General features: G+C 42.6%; 1 protein-coding gene across 3 annotated transcripts in view; it reads left to right on the plus strand.

The window, feature by feature from the left end:
• The window catches only part of robo1 (roundabout, axon guidance receptor, homolog 1 (Drosophila)), a 158276-nt gene that overhangs the window by 42721 nt on the left and 88708 nt on the right, over positions 1 to 26847 (plus strand). For all 3 annotated transcript variants that reach the window (XM_041046111.1, XM_041046109.1, XM_041046110.1), the window contains exon 2: positions 6248 to 6574. In XM_041046111.1, the coding sequence (XP_040902045.1) occupies positions 6433 to 6574 (142 nt within the window). In that variant the 5' untranslated portion in view covers positions 6248 to 6432. The remainder of the gene's footprint in view (positions 1 to 6247; positions 6575 to 26847) is intronic.

Genomic DNA, 26847 nt, shown 5'->3' on the forward strand with positions numbered 1-26847 from the left:
AATAAACGATCAAAAAATGGTGTTGGGAGTCTTGCACAGATAGCACAGTTGGCAGACTTGTAAAAAAAAAAAAATTCTCATTATTTCCTTAACCTTGTCCAATGTCTTAGCCTTACCAATAACAAAGGAGCTTTGTGTCATGTTTGCACTGCAGTCTGCAGAAACCATATTTCAAATATCAATAGCAGCATTGTAATCATCTGTGAGAGTGACTTAGTTTCTATAACAGCAAATACAGATAAACAATCAAACAGTGTAGTGTTGAGTTGCAGTGTTGTGTATAAACTCAAAGGTAGTGTGTTACAGGTTTGCTTTGATTAAAAAAAGCACAAATTTGGACAGTGGTTCTATTTTTTAGAAACTGATATGTGGTTTCAAGTGCTGCTGTAGTATAAGTGAGGTAACCTTACCTCGTTCTGTTTGGTAAACGGAGACAAAGAGATGAAGAAAGAAAGAGGCCATAAAGATATCCATCATCCCCCTCCATCACCCCACCTCTGGGTCCCCATACACACTCACACACAGGGCTCTAATCCTGCCTCTTAGGAGTGTAAGTGATAGCCTTGTGTAACATTAAAAACACGTCTGATCTGATGCAACTGGCAAAGTCATTCATGTGGTGCATTCCAGGGTGGGATCCTGATGTTGAAACGGTAAAATATTCAGTTTCACTTTCCTGTTAATGTCATCTGATCAGCAGGAGTATGGTACCTTGCCTTTTCTCTCTGTTTCCGTCTCTCCCCTTGTTTCTCCCTCTTATCTCTGCCCTCTCTCTCTGTTATCTTCTCTAATTCAACAGAAAAGGGTGCCTTTTCTTTTGCTTTCAGTCAGTTATTGGCTGGCCCCGTCCTGAGCAGGCGTGGCTCTCGTCTCCGCCTGGCTTCCCCGAGGGACACGCCCTCTGCTCTTATCTCTGCCATAAATCCCTCATAAGTCCCCTAATCACAGATTAATGGGGCTGTAGATAGGGAGTGCCCTACTGTGCTTGGCCTTCCTTATCACAGATCCATATTCCATATCTGCCATTGCTCAGCTGGACATCTGATATGGGGTGTGATGATATGGCTCAGGCTCCTGCAACACCTCTCAATTTTAGCATCTGTCTTTATGAGATTCTGACCTTGAAGATCTTTATGGGGGAAATTAAACTTTACCACGATATTGCTCATATAATGACCTGCAATCCTAGTCGGGGATCATTTGTTCTATGGCAAAAATTGGACTGAATGACTCAGCATTGTGAAGTTGTTTTATCATTCAAGGAAGCAGACACATTATCCCATCTCCCTGCCTCAGAGGACCACTGTGACAACAGATCTAAATTGCCCCACTGTCCCTCTCCCCTGTGAGTTCTCAGGGGTAAAGGGCAGGTAGTTGGCTCCCTTCCTCTCCTTCACACTCTGCCAAGATAGGAGCCATGGAAAAGAGTTGTTAGAGACGGGGGCCTCCGTACTCCGTACTGCAGCTAGGTGTTTCCTTATGTCTGTTGTTTTGGCCTGCCTTTCTGCTTCTCTCCATGTTTATGCTTGTCCTTCATATATGGATTACTTCAGCGGAGACTGATTAGTAAAAAAAAAAATGCAATACACATGATATCGCCTGTAGGGGTACATGAGCTTTTAATTGCAAAGGGCAAACGTGCTGTGTTTGAGGAATGACCCTGGCTCTAACAGAGCTGACCCTGTCTGTTTTTTTCTTGTCCTGAGGCTGCTCAGAGACTAGGTTGTAGTTCCAGGGTTGTCTCCAGTGCTTTCAGTCAGAGTAGTTAGATCGATGGCTGCCTCAGAGACACATAAGCTTTGTAGCACCACAAAGCTATGAACCTGTAGACTTTATTACCAGCTGTGAGAGCTAGCTGGTACTGTTTTCACTTTGTGTGTGTTTGTGTGTGTGTCATCATGGCAAAATGTGGTCCTGGAGACACCCACTGTGGCGGGAACCACCACAGAGGTGGTTTTGGGTACTTCCGCAGGTGTTTATTTGTCTGTCTGTTTGTGGACATATGCAAGATGCAGTCATGCAACTTCTCAGGTGTAAGGTTGAGATCAAAATTAAGGCTGAGTTCAAAGATGGGTGTGGTCCGAGCAAAGGCACTGGAAATAGGGGGTTTTGAAGTAGAGAATGACCCACCAATTTGGTGTCGCGACTAGTGTGATTCCATTGCAAGATGGTCTGTAGTTGCATTTTCTTGCAGTTGAGATCTTGGCTATTTATCCTGACAGTAAATGTTCTCAATGAAACTCCAATGAAGCTCCCACCAACTTGGAGAGGCATTATATAATTATACACAATTAATAGTGAAGCGCCGGTTATAGCAATGGTCTCAATAGTTTGTATGTATGTATTTATGAGTGCCCTGCTTTGTAGGTAACATTACGTTATTTATCACATTACGTTACTTATATTTCCATAATAAGCAGATTGAAGATCAGATTGAGGAAGAATGCTTATCTTATGGAACATAGATGATTCACAGCACATCCACTCATGTTGGAGGGTGAAAATCAAGTTTCACCCTGAGACACAGATGAATCGATATGAAGCTGGTAGCCATAATGTTAATATACAGTGTAAGCCTAGTGACCTACTGGCCAGCAGAATGACCTTGGCTTCTTGAGAACCATCGCAAATCTCATGATCATCCCCTGTCTATCAATGATTGGAGGGGGAAAGAAGCCTGGAGTTCGGAGTGAGAAAATACCCTGGAGGTCTTCATGAATCCTAGGATGCACACAGATACTTTAAGCATATGGGTCAATGTCTGGGTCTGGACCCTTGTGATGGCTATATGGATGGGTCTGAGGCTTTTCAATCCAGTGTGCTTGTTGTTGCTGTTGGGCTCTCATGGTTTGTTGTTCATTACTGAGATTGTTTTTAGCAGTGAGAGAAAAGTCACAGAGAATTGTAGGTTTTTTTTAATTACCTCCACAGCGAGCAAAGGCTCCCTCAAGCATAGTTTAACTTTGTGTATGTATGTGTGTGTGTGTGAGTGAGTGAGTAAATGAGAAAAAAGAAACAGAGAGCGCTCCAGCAAGTGAGAGGGTTAAGGGAGAAGGAGAATCTTGCCTCAGGCACCAATCGATCAGATCCTTGCAGTAGGAGTCCCAGCTTCCCTTTGGTGAGGCTGTGTATTGCATTAGCTCATCTCACATTCTCTGTCTGGAAGCGAAGAAGGGGGGAAGAGGGGGATAGAAAATAGGAGAGAGGGCGGTTGAAAGCAGCAGAGGAGAAGGAAGGGCAGCGCTTTGAAATAAAGGGAGCGTTAGACGACTCAAAGCGAAGCAAGAAAGAGAAGCTGAACAGCTTGGCTCAGTAGTGAAGTGTGCACTCTGCTCCTCTCTTGTTTCTGTCTAAGATTTGGTCTTGAGAGCGTATTGTAGGGAAGGAGTGAATTTAGCTCGTTGGCCATCTTCTAAAAGCATGCACCTGTAGAGGGGGGGGCATGGGAGTGTTTGTGCCATGACAGAATAATCCTTTACCCCGCCTGTGTCTTTTTCCCCTGGCGAGGGGTAATGGAGCTGAAGTAACTGGGGTCAGTCAGAGTGTCTGTGGGGATCAGCATGGCAAAGCATACACACAAACATACACACAAGTGCACACAATGAATTCAATCAGGGACAAAGAAAGCGTAATAGCATTATGTAACTGATACATTCTCGCACCCACTCACTGCTCAAAACACACACAACCTCTCAGGACTCAGACACAGAACACTTATTAGACTTCTGTATAACTGCTGAATATTTATCTACCAGCATTGTTTTACCAGCTTCCTGTAGCATGATACTGGAGCCCACTGTATATTGTATTCTCACTCTACATCTTAATCATGCAGATCCCGTGTAATCATCTACCGTAAACAATCACTGATCAAACACAGCGCTGCCTGCTGCACAGCTCTCCTCACAGTGGGCTACATCTAAATAGTTAATGGTTCTCCCATTAAACCCCAGACTTCAGACCATTTCAAATTAGAGAGGAGCTATCTAAATCATGAAGGGAATGGGCAGAGCAGATAGCGGCAGAGCTCTTCAAAGTCCTCTTTAATAAAACATATTAGCCTGCCTTGCCTGGCGAAGGGTGGTGGTAGTGGTGCAGTCGCTGTGGTGGTAATGGGCCCATGTATGCTAGCATGGCGAGGAGTGTTAGCTCAGCTCTTTGCTCCAGCATGCTGCCCGGCCAAAAGGGCTGGACATCGTCAGCATACGTTCTGTACGTTCAAAAGCCTGTGACTGGAGCAGGTTACAAATGGGGGTTAATTAGCCTAGTTGTAGTTCAGACAGCTCCAACAGTCAGGAAGCACAGATATGTATTTTTTATAAACTTTATTCAGCATCAGATGGCAGACTAATTCATTCTCACTAAAGGCTTGATGTGCCGCTCTCTCTCATCTGTTTCTCACTTTCTCTCACAAATGCTTTAATCTCAGCAGATATGTTTTTATATCCACAGATTGGCTATAGAATGGCATGCCAGACCAATACAGTTTCGAGATCACTGGGGTTTCTCAGCAAGATTTTGTCTTATTTGTCATGTTGCCGCTAAATAATGAAACATCAACTGATTGGCTTTAGTCTAATTGCTCCAAGGAGAATAGCTGTTAATCTACTTCCAAATTCTGAATACAGTGTTCTGTGGCATAAAATCCATCTCACTGCATTTGTAATATTCCACCATCTCAAGTGCAGGATCTCACTTAATTATTTTCAGCTATAGGCTATCTGAAAATAAATGGTGTGAAGAAATAACCAGTACCGCTGCCTACTGTCATGAAGAGTAACTCATTTTCTATTGCAGTCATTTTTTACTCTGCCATTGCAGCCATACACAACAATGTTTTAGAAAACTCATGTGCAGCATATAAACATGAAACTACATCCCAAAGGTGGAGCCTTGTCTCAAGGGACAATCCAGTGTTTGTGTAAGAGCAGTGTAAGAACAACAAGTGTAGAAGATGCATGATCAGGGTGAACTATTAGAGGGAAAACTCCATCCTTGATAACAATTTGTCTGTTTCTGACAATCACCATTAATCAAGCAAATTTCAAAAAAAGTCTTCACAGTCCTGGCCTGTCACAAACATTAGTTTAGGAATCACTTGAAAAGACCCATGATCTTGATGTCCTTCACTGGGGTACTCGATTAATTATATTTCATTGACCACACTACACATTTGCGTTGAAGTGATTAATCTTTCCACAGAGCTGTCACTAATTATGCTGACTTTACCTAAAATATGTGGCTACCAGAAGAAGATGCCTTCTCAGCACCAGATTTCTAGGGTAACGGGGGATGGGCAGAGGGCACAGAAATGAGGCAGTGTGGCAAGTTCACGGGATGCTGGGTAAATTAATTGAGGGCCTGTGCCTCCAATTAGACCCGAGTCTCTTTAATTGGTACTGAATGAGTTCCAAAGGCCTATGCTGGCAGATATGGCAAGAAGGGAAGAACTCTCTCTTTCCCTCTCTCACTCACTCACACACACACACACACACACACACACACACACACACACACACACACACACACACACACACACACACACACTATTGTGTGCAGGCACACAATGCATTCACAACCATCAAGTCCCACCCTTTAAGAATTAACAACAGGAAGCTAATTTGCATGTAAAGCAGGTTTGATAGCCACAGCTGACTAGTCAGAGAGCAATAATAATGACCTGAGATAGCACTGGGGTATTAACCCCCTTGGCACTGCTGTTGGCACTACTGTTGGCTGCTCTGTCTCTCTTCAACAGTGTAATCTTGCTTCTGCTCCTTTTTTTATTGCTAAGCTATGTAGGGCATCTATATCTTATCTCTTAAATTCCCTTTACCTTTTAAGGTGTGCCATACTCTTGTTTACTGTTGCCTTCTCTTACTTCTTTTCTGCTCTTTGATCTGAAAAATTATGGAGTCACATAGCTGGAGAAGTGCTAAGCTTTTCTAAAGAAGCTCTTAGTGTAATTAAAGGGTGACTTCACACACAGACTGGTAGTTTATTTGGTCTATACTGCTAGTTTATTACTTATCAGCATGACTGAGTTCTGCTAGGTATTTCAAGGATGCCTTCCTTCAGTTGCTAATTACACTGGCATAGTTGCCTTTAACTGTACTATTGAAGTGTATAACAGGGGCCCTGTACCCTGTATTTTGTTAAAACAAGTTAGATCGAATTGAAAAATCCATTCAAAAGTATAAATAAATCCTTTTAGATGTAAACTATATATTTGTCATTTTCTTCTCAGGATCCCGTCTGCGCCAAGAGGACACCCCACCCCGGATTGTGGAGCACCCATCTGACCTGATTGTTTCCAAAGGGGAGCCTGCCACCCTCAACTGTAAGGCAGAAGGGCGGCCAACCCCAACAGTGGAGTGGTACAAGGATGGAGAGCGTGTGGAAACGGACAGGGACAATCCCCGTTCTCAGCGCATGCTGCTGCCCAGTGGCTCCCTCTTCTTCTTACGCATCGTCCATGGACGGCGTAGCAAGCCGGACGAAGGTTCCTACGTCTGTGTTGCCCGCAACTACCTGGGAGAGGCAGTGAGCCACAATGCCTCACTGGAAGTAGCCAGTAAGTGCAGCATGTCTTCTTATTTCTTCCTTGGCCTCTAGTGTGGGTGTGAATGGAAGAGTTTGGGTTTAGATGCAGTTGAATAGCAGGCTCCAGTTTCTTCCAGTGTTTCTTTACTCAATGTGTTCAGTGAGTTGGATAATCTCTCAGGAGATGGGCAGGATGTGTTTGGCCCAGCGGTCTCCGCAGGCCTGCAGAGCCTTGGGGGAGAAGTGGCCTGATCATTCCAGGGTGAATGCTCCTCTAAAGGGCCCTTGGTAGGTGGTCAGAAGCTACAATGAGAACAAAGCCCTTTCTGTTTTGGCCCTGCTTCTGATTTTTGTCAGAGAGATAGATATAAACAGAAGGTTTTATATCGAAAGGAATGCAATCATTGCATCTTTAGTTTAGTCATCTTTTAATGAAGAGCTTTCCCACTCATTTCACTGAAGTATCAGAGGTTCATTTAATTGTCTGTTACATTAATGCAGCAATAGGCTATTTTTGATGTAAAGTGGATTTAAGCATCTCTAGGGTCAACAAGCAGGCTTGGAGACATATTAGTAATATATCTGGCAGTTAACGAGTATGCAATGTAGAAAGAGTAAATAGTCTTTCTAAACGATTTAGTCTTTTTGTGAGTGGCGACCTGTGCTGACAAATTTGTTCCCATGGTTCCTTAAAGGCTGCTTTCATTGGTGAGGTCAGCTCTTCAGATATATTATCTCTTTGCTCTCTTGACTGACTGAGAGTGAAGGCTGAGGAAGAAAAGCTCAGATATCAACCACTCCTCTAGCATGCCCAGAGGCTGTCACCAACCCGCTCACTGTAATCTAATCAAGATGGGGAAAGAAAGAATGGTGTGTGTGTTAGAATGTGAACGTGTGTGCGTGAATGCGGCGTTTGGGTGTTGTGGGGCTGGGCATGAGCTGCTGGCTTATTGAGGGTAATGGTCTTGGGTATGATGTGGCTGCTTGCTGTGTATTTTTGGATTTAAGCTGTATTAGTGGGATCTCTGAAGTATACAGATGAGATAAAACTGCACTGCTGCAAATGTTCTTTTTGACATTTTCCATCTTCACTGTCAGCTAAGCGAAATGTAAAGTGAGAAGCGTCAGATCAGAGACCTTTAGAGGCCTTCTGATCATAAACTGGGTTTTTATGGTCTATTCAATGACCTTTGCTTTGAGAGAGGAGGTAAGCCTGACAGATGATCAGAGAGGAGATGGACTATGGAAATGCAGTGCAGAAATGTGGTCAAGATGAGAGAAAAAATACTTTTCTTCACAATTTAAATATCATTTAGAGGCAGATTAATTATATGAAAAATAAATATAAGAAAAAAATACAAGAGAACTGCAAGAGTTTCCACAGGCCATAGTGCAAAAAATATTTTCCCAAGTAGCATGATATACAGTGTTTATTTCAGAGGTGGATTTCTCAAGTAGAAAAACAAGACACTTGGCGGGACTTGCGAGGACCAGAGTACAGAGCACCATTGGCTTAATCTCAAGTTCGGGGCTGCTTAGTCTGTATAAGGTTCAAACAGACCCATAATGACAAGCCACTGTGCTCCAGCCCTCTCTCTCCTTCTCGCTTAGTTGGTGTCTCTCACTCCCCTCTCTGCAACTCATGCTTAACTATGTATAATTATGTTGTCGGAGCAACCAGGATGGAACCCTGCCGAAGAAAAAAGGCTGTAGAAAAAAAAAGCCCAGAAACACAAAGATTTCTTTACAAGGCACAGTGAAGAAACTACAAGCCATAAATCTGACTCATGAGGGTATATAAGATAGTTTTAAAGCATTTTGTGTTTCTTGTTGTCATTAAAGATGCTTGTCATACCAATACTGTTATGAGGTGAACATTAGAGACAGGGTGTTTTACTTAGACTCAGAATGAGTTGAGGGTACAACGAAGCTTTTAATTTCCAAAGAAACGCCAAACTAGGAAGTCATGGCTTTAATTGTGTTGACTTTGCTTAGCTCTCCCTATCTAACGTTTTCACTTTGAAAGCTAGAAACACAGCGTTTTGGAAATGTTATTTTAAGAGGCTGGCTTTTACAGTTTCCCTTACTCACCAGCGATTGTTAACATAATCCAAGTTTCAACAAGTCCTGTTTTGCCAGGCTAGGAGAGCTAACCCAGTTTGTTTGGTTTATCATTAACCACATGTACAGTACAGCCCACAATCTCTCTATCAGCCTCTTTACCCAAAGCCTAGGCTAATGCATTTACCATGAATCCTGTTTGCCCTGTGCATTAAAATAAGATGAAGATAGGATTATTTTCCTATTGTTATTGTTTTCCTTGTATTAGATATACAACTTCAAACAAAGAACTTCCTTTCTGCTCATTGACTGCCCTCTTGATAAAGAACTAAGAGTAAGGTCACACTGAAATTTGTCCTATACTGTTACTGAAACCGATTTTAAACGCTGCCATTATGTTTCCATGACTTGCGCATCTTCAGAAGACAGATACGTAGGCACACTAATATATGTGTGCAGTATACTGTGTCCTCTGTCATATGCCACAGTAGTTTGCCTTACACAGTGCTCTACATGAGGCCCTGAGAGGCGCTATGAATAGCTTGTTTCCTTTTTCCTGGATGCGGAGATAGTAAAGTGAGGTAATGGACGGCACACTGCTCCACTTGAGCAGGCGATAACCTCAGGGCCTGCTGTCTAGTGGCCTGGCTGACTGCACAGTGCTGACCGCACAGGGTTGGCTGCAGGCCTTATATACACACACAGACTCCTCTCTCCAGAGGCAGGGTTTACTTTTAACAGCCACTAACAACAGAAGTAAAGGGATGCTGACTTGAATTTGGTCCACTGCATATTACTCTATTCTGCCAAGTTTATCTCAGACTCTCATTGATCTTGATGCTTCCGTGAAATCTCTGTCATCATGTGCAGCCAGCTGGCTTTGCTGACTCTGATTAGTGGGGGAAGGTCGGAGTGTCGGATGTGATGAAGGAGGCAGGGTTCATCCTGACAGATTTGGGGCCATTCCTGTGGGTCATCTGCAGACCGGGGGGACAGTTGGCTGGCATGCGCCAGTCTAGAGGCAGCATGGCCACCTCCTACTGATCTGAGGATCTGCATGTCTCTCTTGAAGGAAATCCCTTGTACTACATCTGTTGGCTCTCAAAGACTTGGGATCTTTATGTAGTCCTCTTCAACTCAACCCCTCCCAAACTTAACCCCTCCTCTTGACACATAACGTCTGAGTTTACTTGCACATTTCTTTTTTCCTGCCCTCATCCATCTCTCCTCCTGACTCTTTATAGTTTCTCTACTATTACCCACTAAAACAGAACAAGCCCTCTGACTGAAACAGCTTCTTTCACTACCTGATGGCCGAGTAATTATTTCTCATGGTGTTTGCCTTTCATCAAGAGTTAAAATATGATGCAGCAGCTCTGTGTTTTCTTAATTCCAATTACTTTTAGTTCACGTTTGTCCCCCCCTGTGCTGGTTATTTCTGGGTGTCATGAAGACTACTTTTAAAATCCTTTTCTGCTCTGCAAATATTAAGAAGTTCCGAATGTAGAATGAGACTGTGAAATGAAGCGAGTGAAAGAGTGAGTGAGGTAGAGAAAAAGAAACAGCAGAGGACGAGAGCCAGAGCAGGCCGATAAAAAATCAGGACAGCTAAAACTCAGCAGAATCAGCACAGTGAGTGATCTGGCAAGCTGCCAGGAGACTGGAGGCAGAGTGTGTTACTGCTCTGTGGCAGTTGTTTGTCTCAGGGAGGTTCAGAGCAAATTGGTGCAAACGGCACAGCCAGAGTCTGCTTCATGAGTCAACATGCAGCTGAGGCGTGGGCTCCACACCACAGACTCTCCTTGGCCTTCAACTCCAATCTGTTTTATGTTGGAATGCAGACCTCTTCCACAATCTCAAAGCCCAGTGGTGTCTGTGGCTGTCAAAGCTGAACTCTGATCGCTAAGAAAACTCTTTGTTTTATACTAGTGTAAAAGGTTTTGCATACATGCTGCTGGCTTTAAAACAAATCCCTGTGTATTCATTTGTATTTCATTTTGTTTTTAATTTATCTGGCTCTGAATAGTTGTTGGGCGTGTGCTGCTGGTCAAGACTATTTTAGTCCAATGCTGTTAATCTTGAAATTACAGTACATGGGAAACAACTGGCTACTGTCTAATTGCGCTCCACTTAGCACATAACTCAGTTTTTGTGAAGCCTCTGCTGAAAAGATATGTTCAGCACACGCATTTCAAGTAGCCTTCTGTTAATCCATATATGCAAAGAACGATTTTATCATGCATGTTGTGTGTGGTCTGTCTAGCATATTTAGTACTTCAGGGTGTTTACATAAATCAATGCAATCCATGCAATTAAATCTGGAATATCTGTTTGGCCAATACCTAAATGCCATTTTGAGCACAGCATTTCTGTGATACTCAGCAAAGCTGGCCTTACAGAAATGTATGGCTCTTCTGATAGCCTGCTGTGCTTGTTGGTGACCTGGATATATACCTTCAAACTTTATTGACTAAATATGCATAACACACATCCTGGCAGATACTGGCAGGCATAACCCAAACTGCATTGTCCCTCCTTGCAATGCCTGCAGCCTGGAGTGAAGGGGAAGATGAGGTTCGTGTCTCTTTCAGCCATGTAAAAATCTGTCAAATGTCACACTGATTTGGGGATTTGTATAGCATGGTTTTTGCCAACACACAAGCATAACCTCGCCCACATGGAGCCCTCCCCAACCAAAACTAATACTGCTGGCTAGATGCGAGGCCAAGCACTGAAAATGCTCACCAAGGGAAAGAGCAGTGTAGCAGTGGATAAGAGCCAGAGCACAGAAGCAGGGCAGCTTTTAAACAGAGTTTTAGGCGTTTTGTGCTGTTTTACAGTGAACACTGGCACCATGCCTAAAGAGATCACACATCCTGCAGAGTGCAAGAAAGAAGTATGAATGGATTGGTTTATATAAGAACTAAGCCATCGATAGAACAAGATTGGGTGAGGCAAGACTTTCTCTCTTTGGGGAGTGTGTGTATTTGTCTGTGTATGTGTTTAGTTCCATCAATCTGTCAGTGTGTGTACACCGGTCTAGTGAACAATGTCTAGCAGAGGGTTGTGTGAAGGAGTCTGTACATGAGCTAAAGGCGCAGGTGTACAGACATGGGTAAAGGAGCCTGCCCAGAGTCCCATCAATCACTCCACCCGTTTCTGACAGCCTACTGGGCCAGGGAAGACAGGGAAGACATGCCCTCCAAAAGTCCAAACCCAACATCCCTTCTTCTGTATCTTATTAGAGACAATGGAAGATGAAGACAAAGCTGAGCACCGTTTGAGATTTTAAGACGAGATAAATCCAAAATAAGAGAGCAAGAAATAATTGAATGTGATTCCCCATGATTCCCTCTCTGTATCTTTATCATAAGCATAATCAGTTTGTCACCAGTGGAATTTAGGAGGAAATTGCCTTGTAAAACACTGAACAAAGAGCCTGGGTGAATAAAGTACTTTTTAATGGAGACTTAAAATACCTTCTAGCAGGCAAAACTTGAGTTCGTCTCTTTATTGTCATAGTTATTTGTCTGTTTGATCTCTCCTTCTATAACAATAGAGAATTAAATATATTAGATGTGCTAATCACAGCTTTATCACAGACTTCTTTTTTTTTCTTTTCCGATTTCAGTGTGCATTCATGTGGGAAATGGCTTGTTAACAAGGAAGAGAATGCTTGACTTATGGGGTCCACTTTAAGCACTTCCCTCTGTTTCAGTGCAGGTTTTTGCAGTTCATCCATTTACACACAATGACATTTCCCAGATATCTCACGATGTCTTTGAAAAAGCAGCGCTACTGCATAGCTTACTTTCTGGGTGTCTAGGCACTTCCCTAAACTCTTCAGAGCCTTTTTTTTTTTTGGGTCGCCAGAGTGACTGCTTATTCATCTCTGTGTAATCCTTGCCTCTGGCTATAGTACAGAACACATGGGTAGGATGGGTGCTGGGTCCCAGGATAGTGAAGTATGATATTAACATTATGAAGTGTTAGTCTAGAGCAGATAAGATACAGTATGTGAGCTCTTGAGTCCAGTAGTCCTCTACTACCACTCTGGAGGACCACTGATAGCAAAGTACCTTCAATTCCTCTCCTCTTAAAAACCATCGGTGTTGTTTGTGTGTGTGCATGTGTCTGTGTGCAGTAAGTGTATTTTTTTTAGTGCATCTTTTATCAACATGTTTCCATATTTGTTTGAGGTGTGTATTTGGCTCTGATCCATGTGTGATAAGTGCTCTTGGTGGTAAGCTGTGTGTCAGTGCTTGTGAGAACCAGATGAATGTATGCTGCTGACTCTAATCTCCACTTCTTCTGCGGAGACCTGGGAATTACTCTTGTTGTGAGGTGTAATCTCCTCTTGGTCTGAGCCTCTCCTGTGGCTAGAAAGGCTGTGCGTATGTGTGTTTATGTGTCTGTGAGGTATATGTGTGTGTATGTGCTCCTGCATTCTGGTGTCTGGTCATATGACGAGGCGTTCTGCTCTGTGGACATGCTCTGGTTATTAAACCTGGGTTAAGCCCTTACTTGAAACCTTCTATCATGCTCCTCGATCCGAGACGATGGAGTTAGGGAGGATTAAGGGGTTTGGAGACTGGAACTTCAGGGATTTTCTGCCAACATTTTGGCAAAGTTAGAAAAATGTGCTCAAGGGGCACACTCAGTCAACTTAAGGTGAGCCTGCACAGACCTTGTGATGGCCTGACTGGGTTTTTTTTTCCTTGTCTTCACTGTTTACTCCCATGAGACAGACCACCAATTCACCACCTATTAATAGTTTTTCAGCTACCCTCTAACTCTCAGCCAAGTGCAGACATTCTAGCTGTGAACTCCTGGTTGAAATACAGCAAAGGTACAAAACAAGAGCTGTGAAATGTCAGGCACATACTCGACAAGCTTTCCCCTAAATACTGAGTTTCAGTTGCCCTTGCAAAATGAAACAAAACAAGTTATGGTACTACTTTTTCAAGCGAAACACCATGCAGTTTATCTGGATTGGATTACACAATAACAATCACATTGTAGATTCTGGATATTTAAATGATATTGACAATGTACTGTGGCGTTTTTGATGTGAGTAAATGGCATCTATAATTTGTAGATTTGTGGGGTTTGTTGGGGTGTTGCGAAGCAAAGGTTTAGTGGCCCATCTTTAGCCATAGGCCGGCAGGTTTGTTTCTGCTCAGATTCAATTGACTGACAACCTAGGAAACAGTCTCTGTGCTACACTCATATCAGCCTTTATCTGATATATCTTCCCTTTCAACAGGGTATTTCTGCTATTTCTCTCCTCTCTATTTCTCCCTCTACTTTTTCACCACTGTGTTGCTTTCCCTCACTCTCTCTCCTGAGAGTTGATAGAGAAAGAAAGGCGAGAGGCAAGAGAAATGGGGTGTATTTCCGAGACCCCTGTGAAGGAGAAGGGATGGGAAAAGGGAAAAGAAAAAAGACGTCTGAAATTTTATCAGAGTTGTAGCGTGTTGCTGTGCCTGGAGCGTGATAGGCAGGAAGAGCTGGTGAGGTAAGTAGCAGACCCAAACACTGATAATGATCTGCCTTGTGCTATCTGACTACAATTGAAATGCAGTCTACTTGCGGCTGACAGTCACAATCCTGCCATCAGTCAATGACAAACGCAAACAGGGGATACATGATGGCATTCAATTGTCATCTAATTGTCCTTGGTTGCTGTGGTAGCTAATCTGATCATTAAAGCAACAATTGGGAGAAAATTAGTTTCTCCTTGTCGTGTCAGGGATACAAGAGTGTGTCCTAAAATAGGACCTGTATTAGTGAGATTGTTGCTCATTATCACGGTGTTGTCCTTATGCAAGCTCTCTGTTATCCTGACCTTTCTGTAACGCTAGCAGCTCATTTCTAAGCCCCAGATATTCAGCGTACTAGGTCTCACGTTGCAAATGAAGGCCTTGACTTCATTACCACAATAATGTTGTACTAATGACAAGGGACAAAAAGAAATGGATGAACAAGAAAAGCAACAAACGTAACACGGAGCATCACTGAAAGTATGCAGGTCATATGTGGAAGGACTTGTTTAAACATCTGTCTCATCTTATTAACTTAGATAGTGTTGTTTACTCACCTCAGGCTTAACTACATGTGTGGTGAACATAATCATCCTCAGTGGAGTGTATGTAAACATATACAATAGTCTAATTAGGACCATAAGGAGAAGGGCAGCTTGACTTGAGCGGTGAAAAGAACAGATACCCCCTCACCTCTTCTTTGTGCCTGCTTGACCTTTCTAAACAGGGTGTGGCAAGGACACAAAAGGATCTCCATGTAACCATATACTGAAAAGAGCTGGATAAAAGACAGACAGGGGGACGTCATGTGTAAAAGGAGAAAAGTAGAGAGGATCCATTCAAAATTCAAACAGTAGTCAGTGTTGCTGTGGGTAAGTTTGAAATAGCTGACATCTGACTCAGTGAGGCCCGGTATTGTATGACCATAGTGCTGCTGTTAGGCTCGGGGGTGACATTTCTATTCTCCCTCTCCCTCTCTCTCTCTCTCTCTCTCTCTCTCTCTCTCTCTCTCTCTCTCTCTCTCTCTCTCTCTCGCTCTCTCTCTCTCTCTCTCTCTTTCTGCCTTGCTCTAGTATCAGATTCTAATCTGTCAGTGGTGCCTCAGCTCCATTTAGCCAATTGGCTCACATCTGATGGATGGGATAGAAAGCTCTTCAGTGACCGGGCACGAAATAACTCTCTTTCCCAGAGTTCTTCACTTCCCTAAAGATAGCTTTGCATTTAACACTCACCAATGCCAGTTTTCAACACTTATTTACCCAATATTACACAGTCAGTTCTTGTAGTGCAGTGTTACTCACTCATAAGATGCACTGTACAACTCCCCTACTTCTCTAGAGACTTGCATTTTAGCCACTAGTGCCATGTTTGGACCTGAGAGACTGTTTTGTTTTCTCTGCAAGCACCGTGCCGATAATCATGGTGTGGTAGCAGATGATCTCAGGACCTGGCCTTTGCGTCCAGTCTCGTTTTTCCATGCCAATGGGATTAGCGAAGAGTGCCGACTCTGCAGGTGGAGCCGTAAGTTAATTTACCCCACTGTTTGGAGCTATAATAGCTTATTGATTGCCTGACAGAGATGCAAGAAGCAGCATGGAAGGGCACAGTGAGGGGAGAGAATAAGTTAATCATCGCTCAGTGTGTTGCCAGGATTTAATCACATTACCCAAGGTTCACCACTGCCATGTAAATTCACTTTCAACCTCAGAGGAGTTGGAATGACTGCTCTGAGAAAGAGGAGGCCCTGCTGATTTCATGAAACCTTTCCTCAGCTGTGCTCTGGTCCCTGCCGGCCTGGTACTCCCTGGCCAGCTCCTGCCTCAGTCCTGTAGGATGCAGGCTCCCTGCCCAGGGGCCCAGCTTAATTCATGCTAAGCTGCTGGGTTAATTTTAGCAATGCTACCCAGTGGTGACCTCCATCTGCAATAGGGCTGCTCAGGTTGTCTGAAAAACATCAGCTTGGCCTCTGCGATTCAGACCATAACTCGAAGACAGCTGGTTAGGCCATCACTCATTTCTTCCACTCATCTTTCCCAGGCTAAAGTGCTCCTGTGCAGTGTGTACATGTGTGTACAGTATGAACAGAAAGGTGTGTGTGTGCCCGTGTGTGTTACTCAGAGGAACTCTGGCTCATTAGCACTTCCATCATATATATAGTCTCACTACGACTGGTTACCTGGGAACTGCACATGTTGTTGTTATTTGACTGATGGCTGTCTAGCTGCCAGCACAGATTGAGAGAGTGCTCCTCTATGTTAACAGCTGCAAGCAAAGCTGCCATTAACACTGTGCCCCACATCAGCACATTGACTGTAGCAGAGATGAATAACTCTGTTTTAACCCCAGAGTCGCCAGCCAGGACTGGCTGTGCTGTCATTTAGTCCATTGCCCACCATTAATGCTCTCAAAGGCCTGTGAACGTATCACATTAGCTTGTGTTTACACAGAAAGCAGCAGAACTGGGTTTAGCCGTGGACTGGTTTGGACTTTACCCATGCTTGAGCCTGGCTTCTGTCAACCTGTCTGCACCCAAACACTCAGCTAACCAAAAGCAAACAATAGCACAGAGAGGAGAGACGTGAAGGAGTGAGATAATGTAAACACAGAGACAGAGAAATGTTGACCTTGCACCCCATCACACACACACACACTCTCACTGACCCGATGGCCAAATTCTTATCTGGGAACAACTGGAGGAACATCTGGCAAAACTGTCCACCTTTACCCAAATCTAAACCTCATCAGGTCTCATCACTACCAGGACTACAGGTATAACATTGAGATTACTCTCTCGTCAGAAAAGCCTTGATGTGATTTAAAATAATTGCATGGAATCTCATGCTTTGAGATCAAAAGCACAGAAGGAGAGATGGGAAGGAACAACAAAGACAGGGATAAATTGTCGAAGAGAAAATAGCGGACAAGCTGCCATTAAGCATGGGATGAGAGAGTAGAAGGAGGTGGCTCCAGTTGGACGGAGAGCCTCTCTTGGCTCGTGAGGGGAAGATAAGGGGACAGGTGGTGTTCTGTTCTCTCAAAGATCTCCGACAGCTGGCAACTCTCTTGCTATAAGCATGATGCCACAGAATGTATGTGTGCGTGTCCCTGCGAGTGTGTATATGCATGTTTGTGTGACATTTGTTTGTGAGTGCGTGTGTGTTTATAGGTACATGTGCCTGCATTTGGTGGTTGTTTGAGCCCTTGCCAGCTGAGATATCTCCCTAAAGTCAGTCTCAGCTCTTATAGCCAGGCGTTTTTTTCTTCTTCTTTTTTACAGTTTCCTTGAGCTTTTTCTACTCACCGCAGCCCCATGGCTTTGGGCCATTTTATACCAGTCTGTTCGACTAGAATATTTTTCCTCCTGTGTGTTAGGGCTTCAGTTTGTAGCAATAATATGTGAAAGCATAGCAGGTTGATTCCTATTCGGATCCACTTCAAACTTAAGGAGTGGTCTGTTCATGTTATTGAGTCTGATGTTTATGTTCTGTTTCCACTTACCTAACTCCCTACCTCTTTATATGACTTTGGACTTTGTCTTTGTTGTATGTTAATATTTCAGTCATGACTTCAGGCCTTGTCTCAAGTATTGTGTCACTTTAAAATTCAGTATATTTCCTTGTCCAGTCTAAAAAAAAAAAGAAAAGAAAAAAGATATTAATTTGTGTGTTTGTCTTTCTCATAAACTTGATTTCATGACCTTCGAACACTTTTCCAGTGCAAAGTAGATGTGAGGATCACAAATGAGCCAAAACAGTAGGGACTTAAATTTCTTCTTTGTTGGCCTGGCAGTATGTAGCGTTCATGTACTCTGGTTTGTTCAGAGTTCTTTACTGTGTTGGCTTTGGTCTCGCTCCACATCCAGTTCTGTGTTTGATCGGGCGGTGTAGTGGCAGCCACTGAGAAGAGCTCATGTCATCTCAGTGGCAGACTGCTTTTGTTTGCAGAAAAGAAAAAGAGATGGTACTAAATGGGCCAGAGGCGGTTATTTGCTGTTGGCAAACAGACACTGTCCTCAGTGGTGAAGCACTCAGTTACCACTGTGGCCTGACAGCTGGCTTTCATCCCCCGGTACTGCAGTTTGTTCAAAATGCAAGTTGCTCTTAAATGTAAGTCACACTCTTAAAGGCTTCATGGCCATCGCACTCTGGTGAGGGCTTAGAAAGATTCCCCTCCACCACTGCTTTTGGTCAACAGACTGGGAATCTATTTCCTAGACCATTATTGATTGATGTCAACTGTTATAAGTGTCCTCTTTTTTCTGTGTTTTGCCAGTGGTTTCTTTGAAGTTGCTATGATTCCTTTCAGCTTCCCACCTTCAATAGAACAGTTGGCCTGCACCTGAGCCATTGATGTTTCACGCCCCAGAGGTCACCTTGACTAGAGTACCCTCTTTGTGGCATGGAACTTTTTCATATGCAAAAACTAATGATAGTGTTTGAAGATGAAAGAGCTCTCTTAACCAGCCCCATCTGTATCTACTCTCCGCCTTTCTCTAAATATATTATTCCCTATTTGTCTTGATTATAATCTAAAGCTTCCACATATGAATCACAGCGATGGGAGTATATTCCTGATCTAATCAGCTGTTAAAGTAGTCCCATAATGACATTGAATATCCCTTCAAGACCATAATTACACTTGCCTTCAGCCCACTGGGCACACATATTTCATCATTTATGCACATTGACTCTATCAAGATTTCTGTTAGGCTATTCTCTCTGAGATGTGCATTTCATCAGGTAATCATTTAGACTGAAGCTCTCTGTAATTAGCAGTTGTTAAGACAATTCTGCGAATCAATAATTTCTAAGTGCTTGGGGTGTTTTACACACACCCCCACCTTTAATGGAAATTGTGCATAAAAAAGAAATTCTGTAGCAAACCAATTCCCCTTTTAGTGTCTCTTTTTGTACTTGAGGCATCTGTTTTGTATCTGTCCTTCTTAACAATGGCAAAGTTATTTTCTGAAAAATAGCAGCAATGATAAGGCTCCGCAATGATTGCGGCAAGTCAGTGCTGCAAGAACAAATAGAACAAACGGCAATGACTAGATCACACATTACTCGGACAAACATGGTCATTCTTTCAGATTCCTCTTTCCACGAGAACAATTTCTGCTACAGTGCTTTCAAGCTTGAATTGTATCAGGAAATATGGCTCCTTTTCATCCCTCACAACATTCAAACTATTTCCCCTGAGGCAAAGCCACATAAAGCCAGCTTTGTCCTCCAGACACACAGATGTTATTATAGCTGTCCTCATGTAACTATAAATATATTCATTCTGAACATCAACTGTTATTCATCTTGACCATAAAGTTGTAAGGAGTCCTATAACGTTCACTGTGGCATGTAGGAGAAGGGAAATGTCAGCATCCACCTTTTTTGTGATGCAGAACATTTAAGTCTGTGCGTACACGTATTACAATAGTGTGTCTGTCACAATGTGGATGTCAGTTAAATGGCAGTGTCATAGTTCTGTAGAACTTGTGGTTGCCTGCTACATATTACTGTAACCTCAGGGAGCGTGTAAATCAAGTATTTCCTCATGTTTTATGTGTGAATTTGATTCCTTTGGTTCACACATCATGTTGTTGTTTTCCTGCTTGGTGAAAACAGCAGGACTTCTGATTATGTTTGTACCACAAAACAAGCCTGTGTGAGTAGGTGTCAGGATATTCCCAAGAGAGGTGAAAAATCCGAGGCTGGTCAGAGGTAAAGAAAAACTAGGCCAGGTTCTCAGCAGACAGCTTTTTTTGTCTCATGTTGTCTGGAAACTGTCACAGGAGAAGAGATCAAGGTGACCATCCTGCCCATTCCAAACAACGCCTCGCAGCCCATAGCCATTGGCCACTCATTCCAGAGGGCAGGCAGAGCAGAGCGTAAACCCTTAAAGCAGGTTTTAAACAAACAGTCTGGCGATGAAGCTGTGTGTGGCTTCTCTGTTCAAATGCCTCTGTCTTGCTGTCTGCTGCTCTACAGAGCAGTGTGTGAGCAGCGCCTTGTGTCCCTGTCTGATTTATCTCTGCAAGGTGAGATAAGACTTAGCCTGTCTGTTAATCCTCTCAGCCACAGATGGAGAATGAGCATCTGTCCAGTTTATAGACAAAAGATTTTCTGAAAGGAAATAGTAGATTAGACATTAGATACATACCTTTATTACTTTAACTATTTGGCTTTTCTGAGGAATTCAGTGAAGTAATCGGAAAATATTTTATCTTAACAGGTTTCCCATTTGTCTTGGGGTTTTGGGAATATCTCTGAAGAGAGATAAGAGAGGAAGAGAGAGGAAATAGATAAATTTTTGGGGCAAGTCAAAGATTAACGAGTCATTTTTCAAATGAGTATTTTTTGTTTTTTTTGTATACGATGCAGCTGATTTTCTCTTGAGTGAGTCTGGATCAGGATATAGCAGAATGAGACTTTTTATACCTTTAGAACTATTCTGAGCTACAACCACTGCAAAACAGGGTGCAATACAGTAATTGCAGTTCATCTTAGTCACATATCTCCACTTGATCTGTTGCAAGTTTTCATAGCCGCTAAGTACTTTTGGGACTATATTCATCGGGTAGCTTTGATGTCAAGTTAAAAGACTGTGGGGCTGTACTCCTGTAGAACTAAGTTAAACAGATGCTCACTAGGATTTTTTTTTCTGCAAACGATCACAAGTGAGTTTGTGAAACAAAGTGAGACAGATGAGACCCAAGGGAAAATCTTTCAGCAGAGATGTGTGTGGGTGTGGAAGTGTGCACATGTGCATACTTGTATGTGCACTTCGGATGTATGGGCAGATTCCAGATGAAACATATTTATATCCTCAACATGCCTGTATCCATCAGGGAGTTTCAGCATCACTCTGTCCTGCTGACAGCATTGGCCTGTAATTGGCTGACAGAGTTAAAGTTCCCTGGACTAGACCAGTAGAAGAGGTACTCAGGCTGATATGGGCAATGCCACAGTATAACCCTTGGGTCAGGAACACAGTGCCTCTAATACGGGCAGTAAGCAGTGGTCAACTTAGAAAAAGAATAAAAATGTCTCAGATTTCTTGGACTTCATTTACCCACTATGCATGCTGCATCACTGAATAACGATTAACAATTGCCCCCAGTTGTCCTTTTTCACCGATATCATTCCTTTGTTCTTGATCCAAAGAGGTGTCATCGCTATATTTGTAAAAATCACAGGGATTGGAGCTGAAGCAATGAAATTTTGTTGTACTAAGCGTTGAATTACACTTTGTGTGATGAGTGAAAGGTGATACAGGCAGCGTGTTAATAGTGTTCAGCTGTAGAGCATAAAACTAGCTGGATGTCATCAAGGTAATCAAATGAACTGTGCTATCAAGCAGAGTTTTAATGAAATACTCCAAGTGATCCCCAGTTCACAAATAGAGCACCGCTTTACAAGAGTCTTCAGCTATTTATGGAAACCAAATGTGTGCTGAGGACAACTTAGTGTCTGAAATAATGGGAAACATAACATAGTCAGGTACAGGATCACTGGTTTTCACAAACCTGTGCATGCACATGGATGCTGTCAGGGAAAAAGCAATATGGAAGTTTCAGAGCCAAAATATATAATGTTCAGCAATGGAAATGGAAGCTCTTCAGCTGCATCTCTTTGATGTAGTAGACAAAAAGCAGGGATAGTGTCCCTGAAGAGCACTTATGTTCAGGATACATCCCACCCTCTCTGAGGCTCAGCTACTATCATTTGTAAAAGTGGGGTTGTTACTGTACAGTAACTACCATTTACATGATAATGTTCCCTGGGTATATAAACCAGTAACACTACCACATATTCAGCTCTTTCCATTCTTTTTCCCTCAGCGTGGTGCCTATCATTATACTGCATATACTGGCCCAGAACTGAATGCTAAATGAGTGATAAGAATAAATGGAGTGGGTTTTAGTTTCCAGACATTACTGATCCTGCAGTCTTCAGTATTTTTTTCCACAGCAGTGTGGTCTTGGTGATCAGACTCAGCTTGGCACTTGCCGGCAACTGGTATCTGTCCGTGAGAGAGTTGGGGGTCCTCAATCTCCCTTTCCCTTCTCTTTGACCTCCCTCCTTGCACCTTTAATCCCGTCTGTCTCTGTTTATAAACTTTATACATTTTGACAGCTGGTGTGGGGAGAAAGGCGGGTTTAGGAGCAAAGGCACTTTTTTTTTTTTTTTAATCTTCCTGAGCCCCACTTCCCCACTTCTCAGCCAGCAGGGAGAGACACTTTAAGGGCTTAAAAATAATCACACACTGTTTTCAGTGAGGGCCTTTCTAATTGAGCCTGGACTGACCCCTGAATGTGACCGTGCCGTCTGGTTTCCATCCCCACACTTGATTGAAATGGGAAAAGTAGACAAGGATTCAACTCATTCTTATTTATTTATGTTTGGTCGTCCCCTGTTTTGCAAGACCCAGCGGTGGATTAGCACTCTATAGATGGATCCACAGTGGAGGGGCCCCACTTCCCTGACACACTCAGGGGGGCTGGAATGTGCAACACACAGCCAGGACTAATGGTGTATGAGAGAGGGGTGGTATGAGCTGTCTACCTCAATACACCTCTTTACTGTGTGGGGGGCTGTGCACTCTGCATTTCTCCAGTTCTCAGCTTGACAATGTTTTGTACTTCTGGCTAAAGTATAATGTTTCAAATTTAGCACTGAAGAATGGCAGCACTGAGTAAATCACAGTGCAGTTTATGGAGCGTGCAACATGAATCTGACTTTTGACACTGGCCAGAAAACTGACATTTTTAGGCCTGTGAAAAAGACCACTGGTAAACAAAGCTGACAGCATGCTTGTATACCAGGAAGTGCGAGCAGGATGCAGGATCTTTGTAGGTTAAACACATCTGACATGGCCACAACACTATGCCCATTTATTCCAGTTTTACATGCTGCGTGCTGTCAAACACTGAGTGACAGCTAAATCTGCTGGCTTATATTAGAGCTAAGCCACTGTGTAATTGAATATTAGTTAAATCCTCACCATACTACTGAGATTTGACCTAAAAAAAACCCAAATCTGTAATTGGAGTACAGTACCCCCTTTAGGCATCACAGTTGGCCTTCTACGCTTTTTATCTTAATTTAATTAGATCATCAATTTTCTTTTTTCATTTTTTTCACTTGTCATCTGACATCTTGCTCTAGGAAGAACCGTACAGCTGTGCATGGGTTTTAAAATATATTTTGAAAAGGGTTTGTCTACATTTGCATTGTTCTGACAGTCAATTTCACAATACTTTTTAAGTTGGATGAATCTGAAAATTGAGCAGGGATCCTAGCCTTTGAAAAGCTCTGTGCACAGCATATAACTACTGTATGTATAAATAAAATATCAAAGCTTTTTTAATCTTTATTTCGTATCAGCTCAACCTGCCCGTGATGATACTTTATTTGAAATATCTTCACTGCACCAAGGACGAAGTAAGAAGTATGTTTATTGGAACTGAAGTTAACTGAAGAAAAAGTAGAGAGTTTTTGCCAGGTTTTAGAATCTGTGGAGAGTTATACTGACATCTTCTATGCCTGATCTACTCTACAGCGAGCTGCCTGATTAATGCAAAGGAGTATTTAAGTGGCACCAGGAGGACTTCAGTTGAGACGGTAGAGTTGTTTGATAAAACATCTCTAATTAAAATCTGTGTTTCCTCTCCATTGTTCTTTGTATATATTATCTGTATTTTGCTGAGCTCTCTCGGGAGCTAGATAAATTGCATTAATTAAGTTCAGCTCCAAATGAACCATTTTAGCGATATTTGTTGCTATAGATTGCTGTGCCTGCTAATTGAAAGGCTTGTTAACTAGGTAACAGCCAAGAGACTTCAAAAACCCCATCTGTATCCCTCAGTTGTTTCTCCACATCATATTCGCCATGCAGATGTCCGCTGCAACTGCTCAGTTTTGTCCTCTGTTGAGGTGTGTGTCCTTCAGGGCTGTATTGGGAATTGTTTGGCAAAAACACAGGTCAGTAGTCTCAACCCTCCCTCTGGCAGCAACCCACAGGATGAGGGAGAGAGCGAAGGAGAGACTGTACCTCTAGCTTGGCCAGTGATAGTAGCTGGTGGGCAGAAGTTTTCCTTTAAGATGCTTCTCCTATTGCAGTCTCACAGTCACTCACATATATATGTGTGTGTACTGTTTTTAATTTACATTCTGGTTTTTAGAAGTCCTATTTACCACATCCATGTTTATCATTTTTAATGCCAAATCTGAAAAATGGAAAAAAGTTTAAGTGACAGAAAAAAACATTTTCAAGAAATAATGAAACTAAAGAAACAAACAAACAGCAACCAATTAGGAATCCATTATAGTAATTTGATAGACTGGATTTCTGGGGGAGGAGAAGGAAACGGACATGATGGATGTATGGGGAGACTCATCTTAACACTCTCAGTGGGGGTGCCAGATAATGCGGGCCACTTAAGTTACTTCACAGGAAGGAAGGACATGACTATTTTGTTTTTTTCTCACAGCCCGTTATTAACAAAATCTCAGTGCCAGATCTCCATCTGTTAAAGCAGTTACAGCATTGCTGTATATAATTCCTCTGCATTCTGAGAGGTTTTCACTTTGTTTACTGAATATTAATATCAGATAAATATGACTGTGTATATCATAAATATGTAGCACAAAATGGCAAGTGAGACTGATGTGAAAAAAATTACTAAACAAAATCAACTTTAAGGATTATAAAACATTTTTTTTTTCTGTAAACACGTTATTCTCTTTCTGTCGTCATTTTCTCTTTCTGTCTCAGGACTCTGTCTGTCCAGGCAGTGGTAGAGTTGACATTTACCCCTCCTGTAGACAAAGAGTGCTGGCAGAATGAATGGGGAATGGAGGGAGTAGCTGGCAACTCCGGGGCACAGGCCAGATGGATTAACTTGAAAGGCATGGCATTGTAAACCAAATTCAAATTAATCCCTTTTTTGTGTCCCTTGATGGAACAATGGTTCTTTCCTGGGCCTCAGAGAGACATTGACGCTGTGGGGAGAGTCAGGTCTTCACCATATCCGACACTCTATTCACATCACTGCTCTCAATTACCTTCCACAGAAATAAGGCACTTTCTCAACACTGGCAAAATTACCTCACATAATTCAAGGCAGGACCATGAACTGAATATATTTGAATATTAATTTACAAATCACATCATATAGTAAATATGCACCTCTGGAAACTGATTTCATTATCTGCCCAGTAGATTTTTTTTTTTTTTCCCAGGTCTGAGTTGCATTTTTAATGCAAACGTGATTTCAGGATTTCCATATAAAATAGTTCTCAGACCATTTGGCTCTGTCCAGTGTTTTTTGGGGCATGTCAGTTTCCCCTGTGGCCCTGACTAGCTGACACAGCCTAACAAAGAAATGTGAACTCCAAAACCCCCTCTGCAGGACAAAATCCCTGAACCCCCCTGACCCCCACATCATCTCGAGTTTTGGGTTTTACCACTGTTTGACCAATGTGTTTTTTTCAAATGCAGCGTGGCCTCACTGTCATTATTGTAAGAATGTCCCTGTCTGCCAGCTTTTCTCTGTTTTCATTGTGTTTCCCAATGACCCATGCTGTTTCATATTTTATTTCCTTAAGACATTTTTATGGGAAAGTCTGTTGGTAAATCACTATTAAATTCCTTTTGGAACCGCTTCTTAATTCTTCCTCCTCCCCCTTATTTGTGTCTGTGCATGTGTGTGTGTGTGTGTGTGTGTGTGCGGATGTGGGTGTGTGGGTGTGTGTATGTGTCTGTGTGTGTGTGCGTGCGTAATACACAGCAGAAGTAGGACAAGAGGTCCCACTGTTACAGCTTGTATTATTTGACGCAGCTATTCATTAATTATCTTCTATGCGCAGTCTTCCTTATCGCTCATTGTTTCCTTTTTTTTGTTTTTGCTTCAAGCACCTTGTTAAACGGCGTTCTAATCCCAGCTCTTTGTTAAATCATTTGCCTATCCAATATCCCTGGGAATCTCTGAGAGAATAGAAAAAGCACCGTACATGTGACTACATATTATGAGTATCTGATTCTCACACTTGCAAGATTTTTTTTTGCCATACTTTGGCAAACAGGAAACCAGAGAAGGTGGGGACTGAAAGTTTAAAAGCTTTAGTAAGATAAACGGTGATTGTGTTCGCCATGAGGAAGGACACACTGAGCAGAGAATAGATTGCTGGCTGTCACTCTTTGCTTTTCTTTTTTACATATCTGTCCCTGAGGCTGTTTGTTGCTGACTGGCTCAGAGGACAGATTTATGTTGTGTGTAAGTTGGCCAGAAATGTTTGGATTTATCACCAAAGGTTTCAGAGGGGGCGCGTACATTTGGTTTTTGAACACGCTAAAACACACAGACGCCTCCAACTCCTGAATGTCACACACGCTTTCACTTCTGCTGCCCTACTCTGTTGACAGTGGACTAAATGATCCATAGCGTGGTATATGGACCGCACCTGCTCTCATTGGTCACAGACACTTGCTTTTATTGGATCCACCAGGTTAGTCCATACAAATGTTGACTCATATATTATCATCATTGCCTATCAATTCAGTACAGTTTCCTGCAGTGTCATTCAGAGTGACATGTCGTCCTCCAGCACTTCCTGAAAACATTTTTGTCATCCCGTCCTGTGCATTAAGCTCTGAATCCTCAGCTGCCGTAGCCCTCAACTCTGGAGCCATTTTCTGAGGTTCT

The sequence above is a fragment of the Toxotes jaculatrix genome, chromosome 9, assembly GCF_017976425.1.
Source record: "Toxotes jaculatrix isolate fToxJac2 chromosome 9, fToxJac2.pri, whole genome shotgun sequence".
In the NCBI taxonomy this organism is placed as follows: domain Eukaryota; kingdom Metazoa; phylum Chordata; class Actinopteri; family Toxotidae; genus Toxotes; species Toxotes jaculatrix.